Source organism: Bombus terrestris, chromosome 7 (assembly GCF_910591885.1).
Source record: "Bombus terrestris chromosome 7, iyBomTerr1.2, whole genome shotgun sequence".
NCBI classification, from domain to species: domain Eukaryota; kingdom Metazoa; phylum Arthropoda; class Insecta; order Hymenoptera; family Apidae; genus Bombus; species Bombus terrestris.
Window position 1 is genome coordinate 1920364 of NC_063275.1, and position 20968 is coordinate 1941331.

At 33.5% G+C, this 20968-nt stretch overlaps 3 protein-coding genes across 7 annotated transcripts; 1 reads left to right on the forward strand and 2 right to left on the reverse strand.

The window, feature by feature from the left end:
* Positions 1-984: 984 nt before the first annotated feature.
* On the reverse strand, positions 985-16403 carry LOC100650322 (UDP-N-acetylglucosamine--peptide N-acetylglucosaminyltransferase 110 kDa subunit). Of its 5 annotated transcripts, XM_048407335.1 has the most exons (14): positions 16110-16403; positions 15821-16048; positions 15270-15327; positions 12675-12825; positions 12354-12597; positions 12119-12187; positions 8449-8645; positions 6088-6177; positions 5842-6022; positions 5106-5708; positions 4503-5017; positions 3301-3754; positions 2839-3215; positions 985-2751 (listed from the first exon to the last, which is right to left on the reverse strand). In XM_048407335.1, the coding sequence occupies exons 3-14, from the start codon at positions 15274-15276 to the stop codon at positions 2559-2561; spliced, it is 3081 nt and encodes a 1026-aa protein (XP_048263292.1). In that variant the 5' UTR covers positions 15277-15327; positions 15821-16048; positions 16110-16403; the 3' UTR covers positions 985-2558. The 5 variants fall into 5 exon arrangements, with proteins under 5 accessions (XP_048263292.1, XP_012165119.1, XP_012165118.1 ...); XM_012309729.3 differs by lacking the exon at positions 15270-15327 and having other exon boundaries at positions 15821-15996; XM_012309728.3 differs by lacking the exon at positions 15270-15327.
* Positions 16404-16912: 509 nt separating this feature from the next.
* On the forward strand, positions 16913-17976 carry LOC100650525 (nucleoside diphosphate kinase). The gene is made up of 3 exons (XM_012309730.3): positions 16913-17203; positions 17522-17623; positions 17701-17976. Exons 1-3 carry the CDS (start codon positions 17024-17026, stop codon positions 17932-17934), a joined length of 516 nt encoding a protein of 171 aa, XP_012165120.1. The 5' UTR covers positions 16913-17023; the 3' UTR covers positions 17935-17976.
* On the reverse strand, positions 17946-20949 carry LOC100650643 (protein TRACHEARY ELEMENT DIFFERENTIATION-RELATED 7A). Its single transcript, XM_003396408.4, has 4 exons — positions 20816-20949; positions 19643-19774; positions 18912-19056; positions 17946-18838 (listed from the first exon to the last, which is right to left on the reverse strand). The coding sequence occupies exons 2-4, from the start codon at positions 19752-19754 to the stop codon at positions 18736-18738; spliced, it is 360 nt and encodes a 119-aa protein (XP_003396456.1). The 5' UTR covers positions 19755-19774; positions 20816-20949; the 3' UTR covers positions 17946-18735.
* Between the last annotated feature and the right edge of the window lie 19 nt (positions 20950-20968).

The following is a 20968-nucleotide window of genomic DNA, read 5'->3' on the forward strand; positions in this document are numbered from 1 at the left end:
TATTAATGGCAAGTGACGACTGGAGATGGAGCTTCGGTGCTCTTTTTAGAGCGAGCAGGACGGAGTAGAATACGCAGAGGGAAGTATTCCCGCTGGGAAGGATGCTTTCGACCCAGTTTCACCCTTCCATGGTGGTGGAACCGTCATGAGCAATCGATACTGCGTCAAGAGCCACGACGTCGTGCTCTATCATTATGAAAGATATTGCTCTACCTTGCGCAGAAACGACAATTAAACGCGAGTAAAATGATGTCATCTTTCTCTTTCAACTTCTCTCTGTTCCTTTTTCGACAAGTTCTTTTTCTAACTCCACGGTTGCCAATATAACCTAATTTTTAGAGTGTAATATTCGACTATTAGTTTTGAAAAATAATTTAACTCTAAAATACTGCCTTTTTCTCTTGCGCTCTCTCTTTTCCTTGTCAAGTTGATATACAGTTTATTAAAATTAATTATTCGTTACAATCAGTGATATACTTGTTACCTATAACAAGCATCTTTGCCATTACCGTATAGTTTCTTGGAAGTCGGGTAATTTATAATTTTAGCGTATTAATAAACGTATGATTGGAGAATAATGTAAAAATTTTGTTACCGCTACTTTGAATATGCTGTACCTTCACATGAAGATAATTATTTGGTACATTATATATGTACATTCACAATGTATCTTTTACGTATTCGTCACGGAGTGTTTATAATGTACCACCGTTTGCATTCATTTGAATGCAAAATAACCATATTTTTAAGAATTATGATAAAACCGTTAAAATAGTGCGTCATGAGTTGCGACATAAAGACGAATCCGAAGACAGTTTGTTACAAAAAATAATAAAGAAATCGATTTTCCTATGAGTTTGCAATCGTTCTAAATTAAATACGTAATTATATAATCAATGGTATGTAAGGTAAGTATAGTCGTACAATTTCAAAATGATAGTTAAATTATTTCAACTATGATTCAATAATAATGAGATAATTTAATAATTTATTGACTTTGGTAAATTTATTTCAATATTCTTCAAATCTTGAATTAATGTAAATCTACACAAATATGCTATTACCGTCTACAGAAATGAAAGTTTGATATTTGAATTTTACGTTTCACTCTACCGCTGCTATTTCTTGTGCGACGTATTTGTTCGAGCTACATCCGGAATAGTAATTAAGAAACAGAGATTTTTAATGGTTACTTTTACATCTGTATGTTCGATGTAAATTGTGCGTAATGGGGACAATTATTCATTATCGAGAATGTGCAATGTTGATAATACACATAGTGGGCGGATGAGGTCATACATACAATAAATTCAACGAGACGCTACAAGCTGTTCTTCCTACTTATCTTAATTTCTCGAGTTTTGAACAAAATTTATTTCAACTTAAAAATGCACTTTCTTTCCCATTTTATTATAAATTGCATAGAATAATCATGTTTTGAATAAAGAGAAAAAAATTCAAGCAAGTTCTTCGTTCAAGCATTACCTGTATTTTTCTGTGTGAAACTGGTATTATCAAACGACCGAGTAAAGAATTTCACAAAGAAAAAATCAATCTTACTAATCGCATATTCATCAGAACACACTCACAACGTAACAGCCACTTTCTTTCGAATTATATTTTTAATCATTTTTTTTTATTCTATAGGCGTACATCTCAAAGTTTGCTACAGTCAACGTCTTTCGCTACCTCACACATTTCTTTAATCTTAACTTACGCGCTATCAAACTAAAGCAATAACTAACAATTATCTTTTTAATATTTACATGTTTATCTCATTAACCAATTGTATATAATACAACTTGCACTCTTTGCTATCAGCGACTTCTAGCAATAACAGCTTGGTGTGAGTAATTCGCTCCTGAACTTTTTTTTTTCTGTGTTTCAATCTTCTTTTACGAGCCAATCGTATTCGAAGTAAACGACGAATATTACTACAATAGCATAAAAAATAATCAAGGGAACATCTTCGTATCCTCTTAACATTGTCAACAATTCACGTGTCAAAAACCTTCGAAATAAAGAAAACCGAATAAAAATACTAATACCGACTGCGTATTTCACGTTAATGATACAAACGTTCATCAGTATACATACAATTGTGTACTTTATACAATGAAAAAAAAAATTAGTCTTGTACATAATCCCACTCCAATTCAGGCTATATACGATGTTACCAGAAAGATGAACAAAAGGTATAAACACCTGACTATAAGAATTATATTATATATATATATAAATAAGGTGAAAGATACGATGGCATAACGTAATTATTTTTTATGACTCGTATGATACAATCCACAATTTTTTTTCTTTTTCTGGGACATCAAATGTTTAATTGAACGTACGCGCATAACGTTATCCTATGTAATCTAAGCTCGATGATTTATCATACAAAACAGTAAATACCAGAATAAACGGAATTTATATGAAAATTATATTTTTGTGAAATAGATTATCGACCATCTATTTCAAATGCTACGTTTTCGAAAAAAGGGGGGAGAGAAAAACAGATGTGGAATTGAAGTTGTATAGATAAAAACATTCGAGAACAATTCTTAAGATGCAGCTGCTAGTAATTTTTGCATTTCGGTTTTGTCTACTGCTGACACATGATCAGGTTTTTCGCCTCTCGCGAAACGTTCCCACATTTTTTTGTACAGCATTTCCATGCCTACTGCATATAGCTTGCAATTGAATAAAGGACTTTCAGATCTTGCTTTCCATACTTTGGCTCGTGTTGCTTTCAAGCTTAAAAAGAAACAGTTGGTTAATTCATATCAATACTAATGATAATAAAAACTAAAAACAAGGGATAGAAAGAAACAATTTACTTACTATTCCCTGTCAGTACCCAAACGAATTGCAATATCCTGGTATTCTTGTCGTGTTCGTGCAATCAATTCAGGGCATCCCAAAGTATTCAATTGACTAGCAGCAACGCGAGACGCTAACGTTTCACCTGGTAGTGTAACCACCGGAGTTCCGGTCCATAAAACATCCATGCTAGTAGTGTGACCATTGCAAAGCGGTGTGTCCAAGCATACGTCGGCTAACTGTCCTCGTCTAACATGCTCTTCCTTCGCAGCAACATTACTAAACAGGATCCTACCGGGGGCTAAGCCCAACTGTTGAGCTGTTGCTTGTAAGTTTGGTTCACCAACGGCCGGAAAGCGTAGCAGCCATAATACAGAGTTTGGCACGTGTTTTAGGATCTGAAATTTAGTATCGGTATATAAATATAAAATATGTAATAATTTTAATGAAATAAGTTTGTTACGAAAAAACGAATGAACTTACATGTGCCCACATATGAAGCGTGAGCGGATCAATTTTATATAACTGATTGAAATTGCAATAAACGACTGCATCTTCTGGTAGACCATACTGTTGCCTCGTTGTGATCATAATATTTTGAGGCACTTCTTCACCCGTAGCTGTTTTATTGTTCACTTGCGTAGTGGCCATACCATTTTGAACTACGACACCATTTACGGACATTTGGCATTGTCCAGAAGCAATCATTGTTTCGATAGGAGTAGTGGTTGGCAGTTCTGCAACTTTCAGCGAAATTTCTACTGGTTTGTTTTCAGCGTCCGGTACAACTACTTCGCGAATTTCTTTGACACAGGTATTTTCAATCATTGGAGAAAGATCGGTGGCATTTATTACAGCTACGTTATCTGCTACCTTGCCCTTCATATTCAGTTTGTCCGTTAAGATGAGACGTTCCTTTAAATGTGGGAACATTTGCCTGGAGAAAAAAATATATAAGAGAAAAAAAGATGTTAATTAAATTTCATGTATAGTACGTATTTTCTCCATAATTGATCGAAAGTCGGGACTACTCGGCTGTCCTCAGATGAATTTTCATGTATAGGAGACGATTGAATGTAACAAATACGATCCAGCATTTTACACAACTTATAAAAAAAGGGCGAATGAAAGAGGAAGAAGTCCGCGAGTGGACTTGATAAAAAAAACATATTAGTTGGATAATCGTAACGTAGCAATAACAACGGAACTTTTTTATAATTCATTTCATATTGAATAAAGCTTTAACCAATGTAATTGTGAGGCTTTCCTGATTAAAACAAAACTAAGCTCGAAATAATTTGAAATATATTTACTTATTTAGTGACATTAACTTATTTTCTTTCTATTATATATACATGTAAATATGATTTGAACTACATCGTGTTTGGTCTTATTTTAATCAAAAAACTCTCACAAATACGTTAGTAAAATTTTAATTAAAAACAAATTAGAGATAAGAATGTTTCATCATTGAATAATTAGTATTGTTTTATAGAACTGGAATTGAATTCGATTAAGTTGCATTACTCAGCTGTCGAACTTTGCGGTATGTTAAACGGAACACTATAGTTTCTTTGGGAGAATTCACTTAGTAGTAGAGATGACGATTGATCAATTATGAGAAACATAGTGGCGATCAATTATAGAGAAAATACTATATATAATCGTATATCTTGTAGACTTACTTATGATCTCCAATAAAATAAGTGTGTGGCATGTAAGCAAGTTTTTCGCTGTATTGATTAGCAAGTTCCAATGGTGATGTAACTTCATCTGTAATTAAATAATCCATGAAACTAGCTCCTGATGTTCCTGGATATCCAAGCCACATCACTTGAACAGGTGCTGGTCTCAGAGCGAATATTTCATTTCTCGCTCCTTTCGTGTATCCATTCATATTTACTAAAATATGAATTCCATCCGCGTTAATACGATCAGCTGCTTTTCCATTGCACGGAATCTGTGATAGATCTACAAAATGTTCAGCTTCTCTGGCAATCTTTGCTCGGAACGTGGTTCCGTCATCTGCGCTGAGAGCGTAGCAAAAGATTTCAACATTCTGTCTCTCGTGCAGTCCTGGGATTGATTGCATAAGATGACTAGTAGGATGATTTCCAAAATCTGACGAGACATAGCCAATCTTTAAGCGAGCACCAATCTCACGTGGATACTTGTATGGTTGTTTATGTAGAACATGAATCTGTAACAGATATACAATCGTCGTGAAACAAACGTATTTGCATTTTTATTGCTTCAGATAAACCGTGTACTTAAAAAATATCATTTACCTTCTCGATGCAAAGATTTGCATGCCTAGCGGCAATAGCCTTTCTAAATTCATGAGACAACGGATAGAGCATGGAATGGTGTGGATGTACGCTAGGCAACCTATTCTTGTCCAGTTGTTCAGCAACGATCGAAACTAATTTCTTCATTCGAGCTTCATAATCAGTCCAATCGCAAACGATCTGAAGGCAATGCGCTAAGTTACAATATGCATCAGGGAAGTCAGGCTTCAGCTTTAACGCAGTTCGGTATGATTGAATAGCCTCAGGAATGTTTCCAGAATCCTTATGAATCGAAGCTAAATTGGAATGGGCGTCAGCGAAAGCGGGATTAATTTGAATAGCTCTTGTATAGCATTGAAGAGCTCCTTGTATATCTTGCATTTCTTTCAGAGTATTGCCCATGTTCGAGTACGCATCCGCGAAAGTTGGCTGAATACGAATAGCCTCCTTGTAATGCATCAGTGCTTCATTTAATTTTCCTTGTTGCTGTAATACGGAAGCCAGATTGCTATGAGCTGCGGCAAACTCAGGGAATACTTCAAGCGCTTTCAGATATAATCGAGTTGCTTCTTCGATATATCCTTGTTCACGTTTTATGTTGGCCTAGAATGCGGAATACATCGAATAACAAAGAGAAGAAATGTAATAATAATAAAAAGTGAAGACAGAAACGCGTTATACGTTATTGTCTTGTTCATTAAACTTTCCCACGGAATTTGAATATAAATATAAGTACCAGATTATTAAGGGAATCGGCATGTGAGGGGCAGAGGCGGAGAGCCGTATTATAGCAATCCTCAGCCTCGACCACTTGTCCCTTTTCCTTGAGCGCGTTCGCCAAATTGCAGTAAGCATCTGGGAAATTTGGTTGTAGTTCAATAGCACGACGATATGTATCAATCGCCAAATCGATAAGCCTGTAAAACAAAATAAGTTAACGCACGATAAAAAATAAACAAAGTAAATTCCCTCTGATGCTTACCCTTGTTCATAGTAGACACACGCCAGATTTCCATGTACGACTGCATTGTTAGGACTGAGATTCAAAGCACGCAGATAAGCAGCTACAGCTCTGTTACAAACAGAAAATTCGTATGTCGTTAAAATTCATCACACAACGAAAGAAAACATTTAGGTCGTTTTCTGAACGAACGGACGATGAATCACAATTTAATCGATTCCAATTGAATCAATAGAGCCGCATCAAAGTATACGTGGAATTGCGTAGAAAGTTCTTTGTTGGTTTCGGTTTGGTAACGATGGTTGGTGATACCACACCCGACGACACACGGTCTTTGGATAAATTGCACACGTGCCGCGCACACCGCTATACGGTGACGTGTCACGCCGGTAACGCTATACAGAAAATAGTCATAAATTAACCTTTTCACGTTATATTTAATCCACGAGATACATCCACGGGTTGAGGATCGTGAGAGAGCTCGTTCTAATTGCACGCGTAACGAGGGTGCGATCGTGGTCGAAGGCGAGATCACTGTATACACGACAACACACTGGTAGTCCATTCCTTCTCCATTTCCATATCTCAATAAATTAATTTGTCTGCGTGTGTGTGTGTGTGTATATATGTTGTGCGTGTATGTATCTTTTAAATATCAATAAACAAAATCAACAACTTCCTCGACAGATCGTAGACACGATACCACGAGCAGCTTTCCGCCGTGAAACTCGCCACGAGCTACGCGTTTTTGGCATATCCGTTAAGAACTTATACACCCTCCCACGGAGAATAAAAGGGGTTCTCTCTCTCTCTCGTGGGGGCGGAGCGATCCTTGAAATCGATAGTTGCCCTCCAGTTTCTCCCGCTATTGTGCGTAACTGGAATTTAGATTCCAAGGATTCCGAACACTCGTAAATAAGAAAATCCAGCTCGTATTCCGGTGGTAATTTCGCATCTGTTGCCAAGCAAGCCCCATTCTCTCTCCGTTAAAAGGCTGTGTGGATATGTACGTATGACAAGAAGGTCGAGATTCTTGGAAGACGAACAGGACATGAATTCGCGACATGTGTAAATGACCTTTATGCTTGTTTATACATCGATTTTACGTATTATCGTTATTTCTTTTTCATTAAATTTTTAAATGTAAATATCTTTCGGTAAGAAACGATGATATCTCAAATATCGTAATAAATACCGAAAATTCAGAATAAATGGATCGTTTTCAAATTTACACATGCTGCATAACATTACCAAAATAATAGAAAATAATGAAAGCCGCTAACACACCTAAGAAATTAGGAATTCACGTAATGCGCGAGTGAAGGTTGCCAGCGGGCATCGCTCTGGAGAAACAAAGGACGATGAACTTCAAAGGACGCTGTATGAATATCGATTCGGTGTTTACACGTCGGCTCATGCGCTTTGCTCGTGAATTCTTGGTAAACGTGTTTGAGAAACGGAAAACATGTGAAATCTTCCGACCTCGTTCGTCTCTTTTAGCGCGTCAAACGTAAAAATAGAGCACATTTCGTTCGAACACGAAACATTTCCGTACCGAAAATACAGCAAAGAACTTTCGTAAAAACAGCGCCATTATATTGGCAGAAAAATGTATTTGTTCGACTTGTGACTCTCCAATTAATGTAACAGTATTGAACATTAAAGGAATAACTATAAGTCAGATTTTTTTAGCACAGACTTTATAAACCGTCGTCTATGAGAAATTGAAGAGACGACGATCGATCATACTGTGCATTTTAAATTATTGTAGGATCTGATGAAAAACGAAAAGAAGGTTTCATGAGAATCGAACCTAGGGCCTCCGGCCGGTAAGCCGGGACTCTATCCCTGTCGCTAAAACGTATTCTCATGTTTCTTTTTATTATTATGCATCTTACTGTGAAGTTTTGTATTATTTTGTCATATTATAACAATAAAAGAAGAAAATTTTTATATAATTTTTATATAAATCTACTCGCATATCGAACGATTTTTATTTTCTTGTTGAACATTGGCCGTTTCAAGTACTATCGACCGAGAAGTTAAACGTTTGAATTGCATGTTTTGAAAATACTAGTATTTCAAAGCAATATCACAAATTATAAAATTATTGTTACTAACGCAGAATTATGAATAAATATACCTTCTCTATGTATTGCCAACAGTTGTTGCATTATTTTGCCGTTTAAACAAGTTCTGTCTAGCATCACGCGTTAGTTCTAAATTCGATATAATCAACGAATTGTTGTGAAAAATGTCACGTATGTTAATATTCTACTTGAACATGCAAGTATCTACGTTATTTCGAATAAAATGCCAATTCAAACGTTCTGACGAAATGTACAAATATAGAGCCGTTAGAAATCAATGATTTAATCTCACCTATCAAAGATTCTAGCCTCTTTGAGTACATTGCCAAGATTGATGTAGGCATCCAGGAAATTTGGGTCCAAAGCTACGGCCTTCTCAAAGTGATGGATCGCCAACCAAATCTCGCCTTGAGCGTTGAATACACAGCCAAGATTGCTCCATGCGACTGCGAAGTCTGGACGCGTTTCAATCGCCTTTAGATAGCAAGCCTATAGACATAAACAGAGGATCAGAGAAGATGTTCCCATACTGTCAGAGACGCGCCGCGCGCTTTGCCCGGCCTCTCCTCGCCGCGCCGCAGCTTTCACACATTTCACCACCTTCGAGAAATTTCAGAGAATAAAATTATCTCTTCATACCTTCGTCCTCTCTGTCTTGTTTCATTGCCTCCTTTTTCCTTCTTCTACATCCCTTTACTTCGAACAATTCTTAATGCAAATCATCCGCGCCAAGTATTTTGTTCGTAACAGAGTTGATATAAATATCTTTAAGAATCAATTGTATTCAATTTTATATGATAAATTTTATCGATTGCGCGATTATTTCTTTATTACATTCTCAATATTCATTATTAGCGATCGATATTCGATGAAAGAATAGAAACTTCGTTTGTGATAGAGAAAGATTTGATAAATGCTTGGACATTCGATAATTTTAAGTGATTTTGTATCTTGATGCATTTAATAACATGTAAAATGCATAAGCTGACGCTAACGCGAGAGCGATTGATCGATCGAAAGTTAATTAAAAAGAACCTTTCGATTTGTAAGATTTGCTTTAGCTTGGGATATGACTTCTTTCGAAGAAAAACGAGAAAGAATCAGAAACAGAGAGAACGAGACCCATTTTGCAAATCATACAATGTGTAGTGGATTGGAATCTAGTGTGAAAACAGGAGAAAAGGATTTAGGTGCGCGCTAGAAACGTCATCGTAGAAAATAAGCGATACGGGTGTCCTGTCTCGTGTCTATCGACTCTCCGGAATGCGTCCGGTGGACTCGACAGCACGTAGTACGCCCCTCGCCATTGTTACTTCAGTTCTGCTCAATTCACTTGGCCAATTCACCTCCAACATTGTCCATTCTCAGTCGACGAGCTTAAACAAACATTGTTCTTCATTACCCATATGTTCCCTTGATCAACATTTACCATCAATTAAATTTATATTATCATTTATCCCTAGGAAAATATTTGTCGAAAATCTTCTTTATATGACGACGCTCCTAAGGGTCAAGCAGGGATGTGCATCGCGCGTGCCGAGAGGCGGGCTGCATTATTATAAAAAACAGAGTAATCCGTACCTAAACAATAAGTAAAAAGGGCATTTACAGTCGGCCGATCTCTATGGGAAGCGGTAAAGAGAGGCTGAATGATAGAAACGAATAGGATTCGTAGCATCGGGATAACTGGATATGGATAGAAACGTTGAAGTTGGATGAGCTTTAACAGAGGATTCTCGTTTCAATGGAGAAACAGAAATGAGTCGTTCATAAGATCTTCATCCGTATTTCCGTGCTTCCGTATCTGCAATCGCATACGAACGTCGTAAACACAGATGCTGCTAAACCTTTCTATCCCGAGTTAAAATGATCCAACTTTCAATCTCTTTCGAAACAGCGGAGCCAATTGGTCTGATGGAATATTCAGAGATCGGCCTTGGGAATTACTTTACCTGCAGTGTACCCTTTGGTAGGTTGACGGTAGGTACGGCTCGCAAGTTCTCATAATAAACTTAGACCGAGAGACAGTGTGTTACTGAATAACCAGATTCAGATTCACCCTTTGACGAAGGAACCCATGGTAACCGACCAATCACATTGCTCCGACTTCCCCTCCTAGAGTTGATCATCCCATCCACAACAACAATACAGCTGCGTTAATGTCTCTTCACTGATACTCTTCGCCTCAACTTTGTCTTTTTAATTTTATCTTTTTTTTATATTTTCTTTTCTTTTTTAAGTACGTATACAGAGGTACCTAGTTATGCGTGCCGCTGAAAGACACGCTTCGCTGAGCTCGTCAGCCACCATATTATAATCGTGCAAACCGTATTCCAGTTCCTTAATATCGATCGTTAACAATTTACATGGAAAATAGATTCCCCAATTAACAAGAAAGAAAGAACAAACTAAATCACCTTATATAAAGTACAACAAACGACTCAATCTCGATCCCAATACATTAACGATGTTTTAAAAAATTATAAAGACCACGAATGAATGTGTACGTCGCTTTTTATAGGTATGAACAAGAAAGATAAATTTGAAAAACCATTTTCCTGTTAAAATCAACTTTCATCTTATAGTCCCATAGACCAGTATTTCGAACCGATATCATTCTGTAAATGTAACATTATTGGTGGCAAAACGTACTAAGCGAAAAACGAACAAGTGAACTAGAGAGCGCTTAAGAACGACAGGAAATTCAACGGAAGGCTTTTCTCTTTGCTGCAGTAAGTTCTGTCGATGAGTTTGATTGCAGAAAGTACAAAATATTAAATAAAGACACCAATGGGTAAACAATGTAGATAAAGCAAAATTGTCAGCAATCTATACTGTCTGCAATTATTTCTACTCGTCGACTATCGCCGCGCCGCGCTGCTATTATGAAGTAGACCACTTGACTTGTTTGTTTTTCTATGTATCATTGGAACGAATGAAACTTGTGGGAGTCGAAAAAGTCCCGTGAGTTTCCAAATTAAAAAATATTTTGATGCACAAATGGATCACATAGATTCATAAAAAATTATCAATTTTTTATATTAGACATTACGATAGGTTTAGAACTGGTCAAGTGATCTCGCGCAATTATCATTGTACACACAACTTGTTTACTTTTAAAATTGGAAAGAGTAGAGATAGTGGAAAAGAAAGGTCGCATTTGTCCACGTATATGTAACGGATCAGTATACCTAAAGTAAATACACATTCAGAATGAGCTGAATCAAATGAGATGAGCTTAAATGCTACATTCGCGCGCTGCTGATCCTATTGTAGCTTGTAAGAAAAAAAATTAATATCTTTTACTTAATCAATAATAAAAAAATATATTGCTGTAATAGGATCGGCAAGTTAAACTTTGCAATAACACCAAGTAAAGAAATTTTGTTGTTACTCTTATCAGTGTTATTCCAAAACGCGCAATGCGAAGAGGGATTCTATATAGTTTTCAGCTAATTTTAAACTTAAACCCTCATACTGCGTTTGATGTCTTGAAAAGAACATTACTTTGCTCCGAGCATCTTTGTTGATTCTCAATAAAAAGGCAAGTAGAAACAAAGACACCAAACGCAGTGATTAGTTAATTAAATGGAAAAACACGCACAATGGGCAATCTACTACCAAAACTTAAATTTTCTGTTCATGCCTTTTTAAAAGCTAATTCTGATAGTAGGCCACCATGCGTCGCGCACATATCTTTTTTTTTACCGCAAAGAGAAAGAGCTTTTCGCCTCTAGTATATGGATACCAGTTGTTCCTGGTTATTCTATAAAGCTGCCAACTAGTACTTGCGCACATTTTACGAAATGCATCTGTACCTTGTCAAAAAAAAAATTGTCAAAATGAGACTGCAAAAGTCAACATCCTAGTATTTGATTGTGGTATTGATGCATCCGAATATGTGCATGTCACGTTAAATTAAATTAATTTACAACAATGTGTAGCAAATAAAGAAAACCTACCTTGGCTTCATCAAGTCTTGCTAATGCTTTCAAAAGATTACCGAGATCGCTTCTCACACAGTAAAGATCCTGTAACATATAAAAACGTAAAATGTATATTGAATAACCCTATAAACAAGCAATAAACAAGCAATCTTTAGAAAATAAGTCAAAATTTGACATAATGTAGTAGCGTTTAAACTATATGTAAAGGACTAGAAAGAAATATGTATTAATAACAGAGTGGATTTCTCACAGGGTTATATTGTAGAGCAGTTACATATGCTTGAACTGCTTGTTCCATATCTCCTGCAGCTACTAATGCAGCTGCTAGATTGATGTAACCATCAATGAAATCTGGTTTCAATCTAACAGCATGTCGATAGTTTTCCAAAGCTTCCTGTAGTTGGCCACGTTCCTTGTAAACATTTCCAAGATTGCTGTAAGCCTCTGCCAATAAAGGATTTTGCTTTATTGCTAAGCTACTGTAATGTGCAGATCTGAAATGCAAGAACAGAAATTTATTAGTGCTGTATTTTATTTAAAAGTTACATAATAAATGGAACAGGTTCCTTACTTTTCTAGCCTTCTACATTGAAAATGAATAGAAGACAATAATAGAAGAACTCCTGTGTTATTTGTTTCTTGCCTCCAGAGTTGCATACAATGTCTTTCTGCATTTTCATAATCTCCGGCCTGATACTCTCTATGAGCAAGTTCCAGTAGCCCTGAAAAAAATTAACTTATGGATATCTAAGCAATCTTAAAAATTATATAAAAATAAAATTTGTCAATATTCACGTAAATATAAAATGTAATAATGTGTAAAATAATACTTTTTCCAAAATATAATATTTATCAATTTTTCATGTAAATTTAGTTATTTTTGCACACATTTAAATATATATATATATATATATATATATATATATATATATGTATGTATGTATGTATATATCGAACTACAAGTGCTGCTAGTATATCACTACACCAATAAGAAATATGCATATTGTAGATGAATTACATGGAATATTCCTGTTTGAAAAACGTCTGGGTACTTAATACGATCTACTGTATATAAAAAAATAAACTAATCTCTATTAATTTAAGTGTTTTTATGACACTATCTTAACTTCAAAGTGTTTACTTCATATTCTTTTTTTATGTAAACTTCACAAAAGTTTACATAAATAAAATATACCTATATACACGCGCGCAGAATAACATATATCAATTTGTTTAGCCGATTTTTTGGAAACTTAAAATAACATGAGAAAAGAAAGTAGGAATTAAAAAATACGAACAATAGGAGTCAACTGCAACGTTAATGGTTTGATTATCAGTGATTGCAATTAGTTCTTTGCCTTGCGTATCTTGTGTAACAACTAGAAGATTCTGTCCATTTTGCCACTCGACGGTTCCATTACAAACGTCATCCGAACTATTGACTACGTTTCCAATTATGCCGGTCGAATTTTTTATTACGTTTTCTTTCTTCTCTGCCAGTCTTATACTCATTTTGTCCACGAAATTGTTCCAAACGCGTTATTCTCTTCTTTCCAATTCCGATACGCACGCTGTTTTCACACAATCACCTCTGATTCAATTTCGAGACTTTTCCACGTTTCAATATTGGTAACTCAATTTTTTTCTTCGATCTGCTAGCTGATTCTAAATTAATTTTATTCTTCAGATTCACTTTCTTTATGCGTACTACTCCTTCGTTGTTTCAAACCGTATAATGGTATCAATTATTTCCTCATTTCTGTACACACCGTGGCCTCTGTGTTTCTATACAAGTTACGCTTTGGCCAGGTTATCCCCGGTCCCCGATAGACCAAGAAGCAACCTGATTGGTCAACTCGTTGACTATGGCGGACTCCTGCATCGCTGGGTAAAATCAGGAGATGGGGGTAAGGAAGACACCCGGCTCAACACCGTAGATATTATGCTCGGTGCCCCACGATTACCATCTTCTACATTTTGTCTCTTGTGTTTGGTAATTTTGCTTTTTTATCATTACTGATATAACTAATAGACGTTTATAGAATCAATGTTAAATTAATTTTAGTAATAAAAACGTAAACTATCTGAACTAACTAATAAATCTATGTTATCGTTATTTTGCTAATTTTATCCTTGTTACAATCTTTCTATTAATGAAAAAATGTATCGAATATATATGAAAATATGGTTACATATAATATACAAAACCTAATAAAAAAAACATGTAATACGTTTCAACTTAAAACATTTTACTTATCAATAATAACAACTAATAATCAGAAAATCAATGCAAAATCTAATAAAAAGCAGAAAATTTGTATTTTCAATTTATGAACGAAGCCAAACATCTTCATCACATGCAATCAACTTTTATTAAAAATTAATTTCAAAGTGAAAATTATTTTTATAATGACATGGATATAGCCGAATATAAAAACGTAAAAAATTCGGTAACTCCTAAGGCGCGTGTACATAGTACGTGGCTGGGGGCATACAAAGAAATTACAATAGTGGTTCTCAATCTGTATAAATAAAACTGACTTTTGAAGTCGGTTGCCTATTTTTAATATCAAAATTTACATCTCAAAGATCAAAATAACTATTGTAGTATTGCAATATCGATTCTTAAAACTTCATGCAGAAAATTCAACAAAAAGTATAACATATGTTTGTTGAAGTCGAAACATATTATCGCCTAATTTAAGATTTAACATAATATTGATTCTAGAGAGAGGAAGAGAATAGAGATATCATGGAATTTTGATATATGAATTGATACTGCAATCAAACGTTTAATTGCAAAATTATTATACTAACTAGCAAAAAAGAACCACTGGCGCTATACGAAGGGACGGTCATCCCCACTCTTTCGAACGGAAAGCAGATGGTATAGGTACCGATACCGAGTGGAATATTCCACCGTCACTTTGATGAAGCGGAAACAGCGACTAAAGAGTAAGAGGGAAGAGTAGGTAGCTTAAGAAAGAATAAGCTTCTAAACGGGAGATAACCACACACAAACAACGACAGAATAATAATGTTTCGATTCATAAAGAAAGTAAAATGAATTCTAAAATTACCGAATAATGTTAAATGTAGCAATAATATATACATACATATATCGTAATAAATTTCTGATAGATTTGTAGAAAAGGAGAATATATACCTGCCATAGATTTATTAGGTTCCCACTTATATGACGTTTTCTATTTTTTATTATATACCTATAAATATCATCTGCACATAGTTATGTATATACCTCTGTTTTATGTTATTACGGAACATTGCGATAAATTAAATGATGTATAAAATACATATATTATGTACATAAATTAAACGAAATATTGATGATAATTATGTTTCTCTACTAATATACAATTTTATTCGATAATATCTTTTTTAAATTAAAATTTAATTCCGGTCAGATTATTAAGATTAACCAAATCACGGACATATCGTGGAAAAGCTTACAAATCATATCAATACATTAAATAAATGAATAAATAAAATACATATCAGTAAATAAATCTGTATAATCTTTACTTGCCGATATTAATATTTAGCAGAAATTTGTATGATATACTTTTAGTAACACGAATCAGAACATTTCAAAATCAATATCTGCAAACTCATTATCCATCTGATCGGACACCTCGTGAATACAATTTTGATTGTGAAAATGGAATGGTACGTAGTTAAAATCATTTGACTACGTACCAACTGTCGAAAGCTGTTGTATCTCGTTCATCTTGAGAATGACACTGGTGCCTGCGATTTGTTGATGATTCTGCTGCTGTTGCTGCTGTGGCTGCTGCTGTGCTTGCATGATGACGACCACCATAAAAAATGATACATGAACAAGAACGGCGTAAGAAGTTGATAATCAAGGGCCACTGTTCTTGCCAAAATCCAGCATCAAAATCGAAAGTTGTATGTAAATCAAATCTGAAAAGGACTTTTTACTTTCCGAAAAACGGAAATAAAAACAGGTACGTGCGGCACTTACATTGGTATACACTAGCGCGATCTTGTAGCGTGCGCCATTATGGATTTTCAAGCACTTCACTTAAATCGAGAATTACTAGACAATATGCAAATCACATAAGACACAAATTATATAATGGTCAATTATTTTGTTATTCAAAAGTATTTTTTTTATAAGTTTTTATCACGATAGCCGAGTTCTTCACAAACAACGGCTTGTCAATGCTATAATAACTTGAACCACGAATGTACTACAGTCTGATACGAAAAACCAATCGATGACCGTATTCCGAGTTAGACTCGTTGCGTTCTATGCGCGGGAAATACGTCATATTAATATAACCGATAATCAACTTATGCACACGCGGCTATTGTATTTCACGAACCCTGCAAATTCTTAATGTAAAAATCATTTTTGATTGATAGAACTATTATAATATATGCCTTAAATGTCATACAACGTAAGAAAATTTGATGTATAGCTTAAATTAGGATTAATTAATAATCGCGTGAAATTTTTTAGCATAATAACAGTTCAAATTAAAAATTCTTGTTCGAAAATATAATCAATGAAACAAAATATCGAATATATTTCTTGATTGCCTCGATTCTTTTTTCTATCTTTGTGTAACTATTACAATATTTAATCATATTATCGTTTTAAATTACATCCTATTTCACTAATTATAGTATAGTTTAAAATAAAAATATTTGAAGCTAGAAATAATATATTTATTTTACAGAAATATTATAAAAGATTAAGGGGAACTAAAACATTGAGCAGAAATTACTGTTACCACTCCTGAATGATGATACACGAGCGCCGTACGGTAAGAGTTCGAGAATGGCTTCCCCACCACATTGAAAGAATTCGAATAACCGAAGACCTGATTCTCTCCTTCGTTCTCATTCTTCCGGTGCTGGTGCCGGCGTTATATGGTTTTGTGCTCTGTATTAGTTTTACTTCGTTTATTTTGTAGATTAATAATGGCAGGAAATAAGGAACGTACCTTCCTTATGGTTAAACCCGATGGTGTTCAACGTGGACTCATTGGTAAAATAATTCAACGCTTTGAAGACAGAGGTTTTAAACTTGTAGCGATGAAAATGATACAGGTAAGTTTCTCTACATATGCTTACGTATCCGATTCACTCCAGAAAAATATGCATTTTTTAGTTTCTAACAACCACGTGATTAAAAATTTTCATTTCATAAGTACTTATCGTATTTTATCGATTGTACAATAAATGATAATTGTCGTGACCTTCATTACTAATCTCTATGACATTATATTATCTTGTGTCAAGATAATTGGTAGAAATACTAGTTTACGAGTCTTGTATTATATTTGTTTTATATACCATTGATGTGCAATAGATTTCGTTATTCGTATTAAAATTATGTTATTATTAAAGTTTCTTCTTTTTTTTTAGGCAAATGAGGATTTATTAAAGAAACATTATGCAGATTTGGCATCCAAACCATTTTTCCCAGGTTTAATTAAATACATGAGCTCAGGACCAGTTGTGCCAATGGTATATAGTTGTTTTTTGTATAATACAATTAAAAGATATTATTTGTATGTTAATTAAATTTAACAATTGTTTTTCAGGTATGGGAAGGTTTAAACATAGTAAAAACTGGCCGTGTTATGTTAGGACAAACAAATCCAGCGGATTCTTCACCTGGAACAATTCGTGGTGATTATTGTATCCACGTTGGACGCAATGTTATTCATGGCTCCGACTCTGTTGAATCTGCCAATAAAGAGATCAAACTCTGGTTTGGAGAAGAAAAGGAAGTTATTGATTGGGCATCTTGGTCAGAAAGCTTGGTATATGAATAAAACATGTGAAATCTTCAATAAAAATATTTATTGCAATACCTATTCTTTCATGTGCTTCAATCTGACTATAACATCAAAGATTTTTTATACATAAGATTGATTGAGAAGCAATAAATCAGACTTATACATAAATGTATGTAATTAAATAATAAAAAGATTTCAGTACATTAATACAAAACTTATTATTGATGGTAGTAGTATAGTCATTTTTAATTTACAATTCTAGATCTTACATTTAAAAAAATTTTCATAAAAATTTATAATATAGATTTTAGTATATTAGTTTATATATATAATATATATAGTATATTTATAATATTAAAATGAACATCTATACTTGTTTAGCAGTCATATTTAAAATAGTGTCTAAATTTACAATTGTGTGCTAAGAAGTATAAAACGAGATATTAATACAATTACAAAATTGATTTAAAGGTTACCTTTCTATAAATTATATCGACAACTTTAAATTTTTAATCATTAAAATTAAGTTAAGTTAATTAACCAATTAACTTAAGTTAGAATAAGCATCTACAACCTTATGTAAAATATCTATGTTTTTTGGTCATATTTTCAAGATAATGAACACTTTAAAAAAAAAGTAATTGTATAAAATAAATGCGCAAAATATTGTTTATGCCTTATAAAAAGTCAGAATAATATATATTATATTTCATATATATATATGAAATATTATATTTATTATATTATATTATATTATATTATATTTCATATATATATATGAAATATTATATATATGTATATATATAAGGAAATGGTTTTGATAATATTACCATAGAATTAATTATTACTTTGTCCTAAATATGATCTACAATTAGGACAATAATGTTTTGTTACCAAACAACTATCCATGCAGTAAGGGCAAGGAACACAACACCAGAACCTAGATATAATTATAAATATAATTAAATCTTGTTCTTTTGAAAAATCAATGGTAAATCATAATTTATAATTACCCTATAACACATAGTCCTAATGCGAAGAGGTGAGTTTTCATGTTTGCTTCCTTTTCAGTTATTGTGAGCACATTTGCGTGACAAGAAGGACATATTATGTGCTGTTGTTCAGGACCAAAATTTAAATTCCTTACGACAATGGGACCTGTAAAATTATATTCTTGAAAAACAATATTCTTTTTAAACAATATTCAATAATCACAAATATTTATATAACAATCAAGATTTATTTTATAATAACATAAAACGTATATAGGTGGAAAATATTAATAAATATTAGAACAACTTTTTATATATCTTAATATTTAATAAATGCTTCAAGAAGCAAACAGCATGGTCTGTAGTACTTTGTATGTATTAGAAATCTATTATACATGGTTAGGGTTTAACTGTCTGCATACCAAGCTTTTACTTTAGGTTGACTTTGTTTATGAAGACATTCTCTCTAGATTCCATTTTCAGAGCAGATGTGCATCGCAATTTGCAATGCACACAACATATTGTTCTGAAATTGTTACAAATTGCAACTACTATTTGGAAAGCAGTTTGCTTAGCAGTTAAACACTTAAATAGTCAAATAGTTAAATAGTCAAACACTTCTAAATTTTAATCATTAAATCACTTTATGCATATTTTTATTTTCTTGGCTTTCAGGCTACCTGCTGATGCTATCTAATAATGAAAGTTATTGCATGATCTTATCATTTCAGTACTTATATATTTTTACGTACTTGTTTGTGGTTGCTCATATGACGGTGGTGGGACAGAATGAGATGGTGGTGGTGGTGGGACAAAACCAGGTGGTGGTGGTGGTGGTGGCGACATTGTTATACCTTTTTCCATGACAATATTTTAATTCTTATCTGAAAAACATTGCATTAATCATAAAAATTCATTTTCTTTTAGTTGTTATTCAGGAAATTGATGTGAATTAACTAGAACTGATTCTTTAATAGAATATATTAGTTAACTTTATCAATTATAAAAAAACACTATCAGTTGTCCTCGTAGCCAATCAGATTGAGAACTTTTATAAGAAATTAGATATGTCGAATGAGATATTTTGATATTTTAACATTATGTTTCGTATATATCTGACCGTATTGATGTTGAAGGAACTAATATAATATAATTTAAAATTAGTTACATAATATAAAATTAAATATATACTTAATATAATATAACGTGCCTGATAAGCAGAAAAATATTTACTATATAGTGGCTTTTTATTTTCTCGTTAGAATTATTTAAAATTTCTAAGAATTGTTTAATGACACAACAATTTATATTGTAATAGTTATACAGCAAATACAAAGAGTTTTGTAACCATAATCTAATGTTGCGCAAGTTATTACCGAATGAGTTGCAGTAACTAGAATGCGAGTATTCAAGTCACTTTATTTCATTGTATACGTGTCATATTACAAACAAAGAAAAAAAAAAAAAAAAAAAAAAGATTGGATTATCAAACTTGAAGAAATTTCTAAATACCGAAATCGATTAAATTAACTGGGAAAATATATTAAACACGATTTCTAGCAATTTATTTGTAGAACTGCTATACAAATTACATGCCATAAGGCACTGATAAAATAATTAGTTATGAAAACGAGTTTCTATATAAACATCCTCACTATATGTTACAAAGAATGTAATAAAATTGAACCAATGTATTGGTTGATTAAATCACCAAAGAATTAAACTACCGACCGATCGATATTATATATTTACTGTAATAAAAATACACTAAATCATACATAACGATAAAACGACCACTCCAATGTTTTGTAAATATTCATACTCTTAAGATATTGATTTTTTCGTGACGAAATGTTTTATTTCTCGCTAAACTAAGAGCGTGTAGTTACGCTAATTCATTTCTAATTATGTACACACTTACTTACCTGTTGCAACTATTGATATACGCCCAATTTATCACTGATCGATGATCGATATATAACGTTGACACCCAACTACTGAGGTTCAAGTTGGCATTCATAGTCATTAAATTCACATATATATTACCTACCAGAACAGTAAAGGTGGGAGATTCTACG

What these genes read in the sequence shown, in the direction of transcription:
- LOC100650322 (XM_003396406.4), bottom strand. Translation starts at nt 13,615, where the DNA reads ATGAGTATAAGACTGGCAGAGAAGAAAGAAAACGTAATAAAAAATTCG. An exon ending in CTGCTCTACAATATAACCCT is followed by an intron (nt 12,188 to 12,353) that starts GTGAGAAATCCA and finishes TATATGTTACAG; the next exon opens with GATCTTTACTGTGTGAGAAG. An exon ending in TGTGTCTACTATGAACAAGG is followed by an intron (nt 6,023 to 6,087) that starts GTAAGCATCAGA and finishes TTTGTTTTACAG; the next exon opens with GCTTATCGATTTGGCGATTG.
- LOC100650525 (XM_012309730.3), top strand. Translation starts at nt 17,024, where the DNA reads ATGGTTTTGTGCTCTGTATTAGTTTTACTTCGTTTATTTTGTAGATTA. An exon ending in TAGCGATGAAAATGATACAG is followed by an intron (nt 17,204 to 17,521) that starts GTAAGTTTCTCT and finishes CTTTTTTTTTAG; the next exon opens with GCAAATGAGGATTTATTAAA. An exon ending in CAGGACCAGTTGTGCCAATG is followed by an intron (nt 17,624 to 17,700) that starts GTATATAGTTGT and finishes ATTGTTTTTCAG; the next exon opens with GTATGGGAAGGTTTAAACAT.
- LOC100650643 (XM_003396408.4), bottom strand. Translation starts at nt 19,754, where the DNA reads ATGGAAAAAGGTATAACAATGTCGCCACCACCACCACCACCACCTGGT. An exon ending in ATATGAGCAACCACAAACAA is followed by an intron (nt 19,057 to 19,642) that starts GTACGTAAAAAT and finishes ATAATTTTACAG; the next exon opens with GTCCCATTGTCGTAAGGAAT. An exon ending in TTAGGACTATGTGTTATAGG is followed by an intron (nt 18,839 to 18,911) that starts GTAATTATAAAT and finishes AATTATATCTAG; the next exon opens with GTTCTGGTGTTGTGTTCCTT.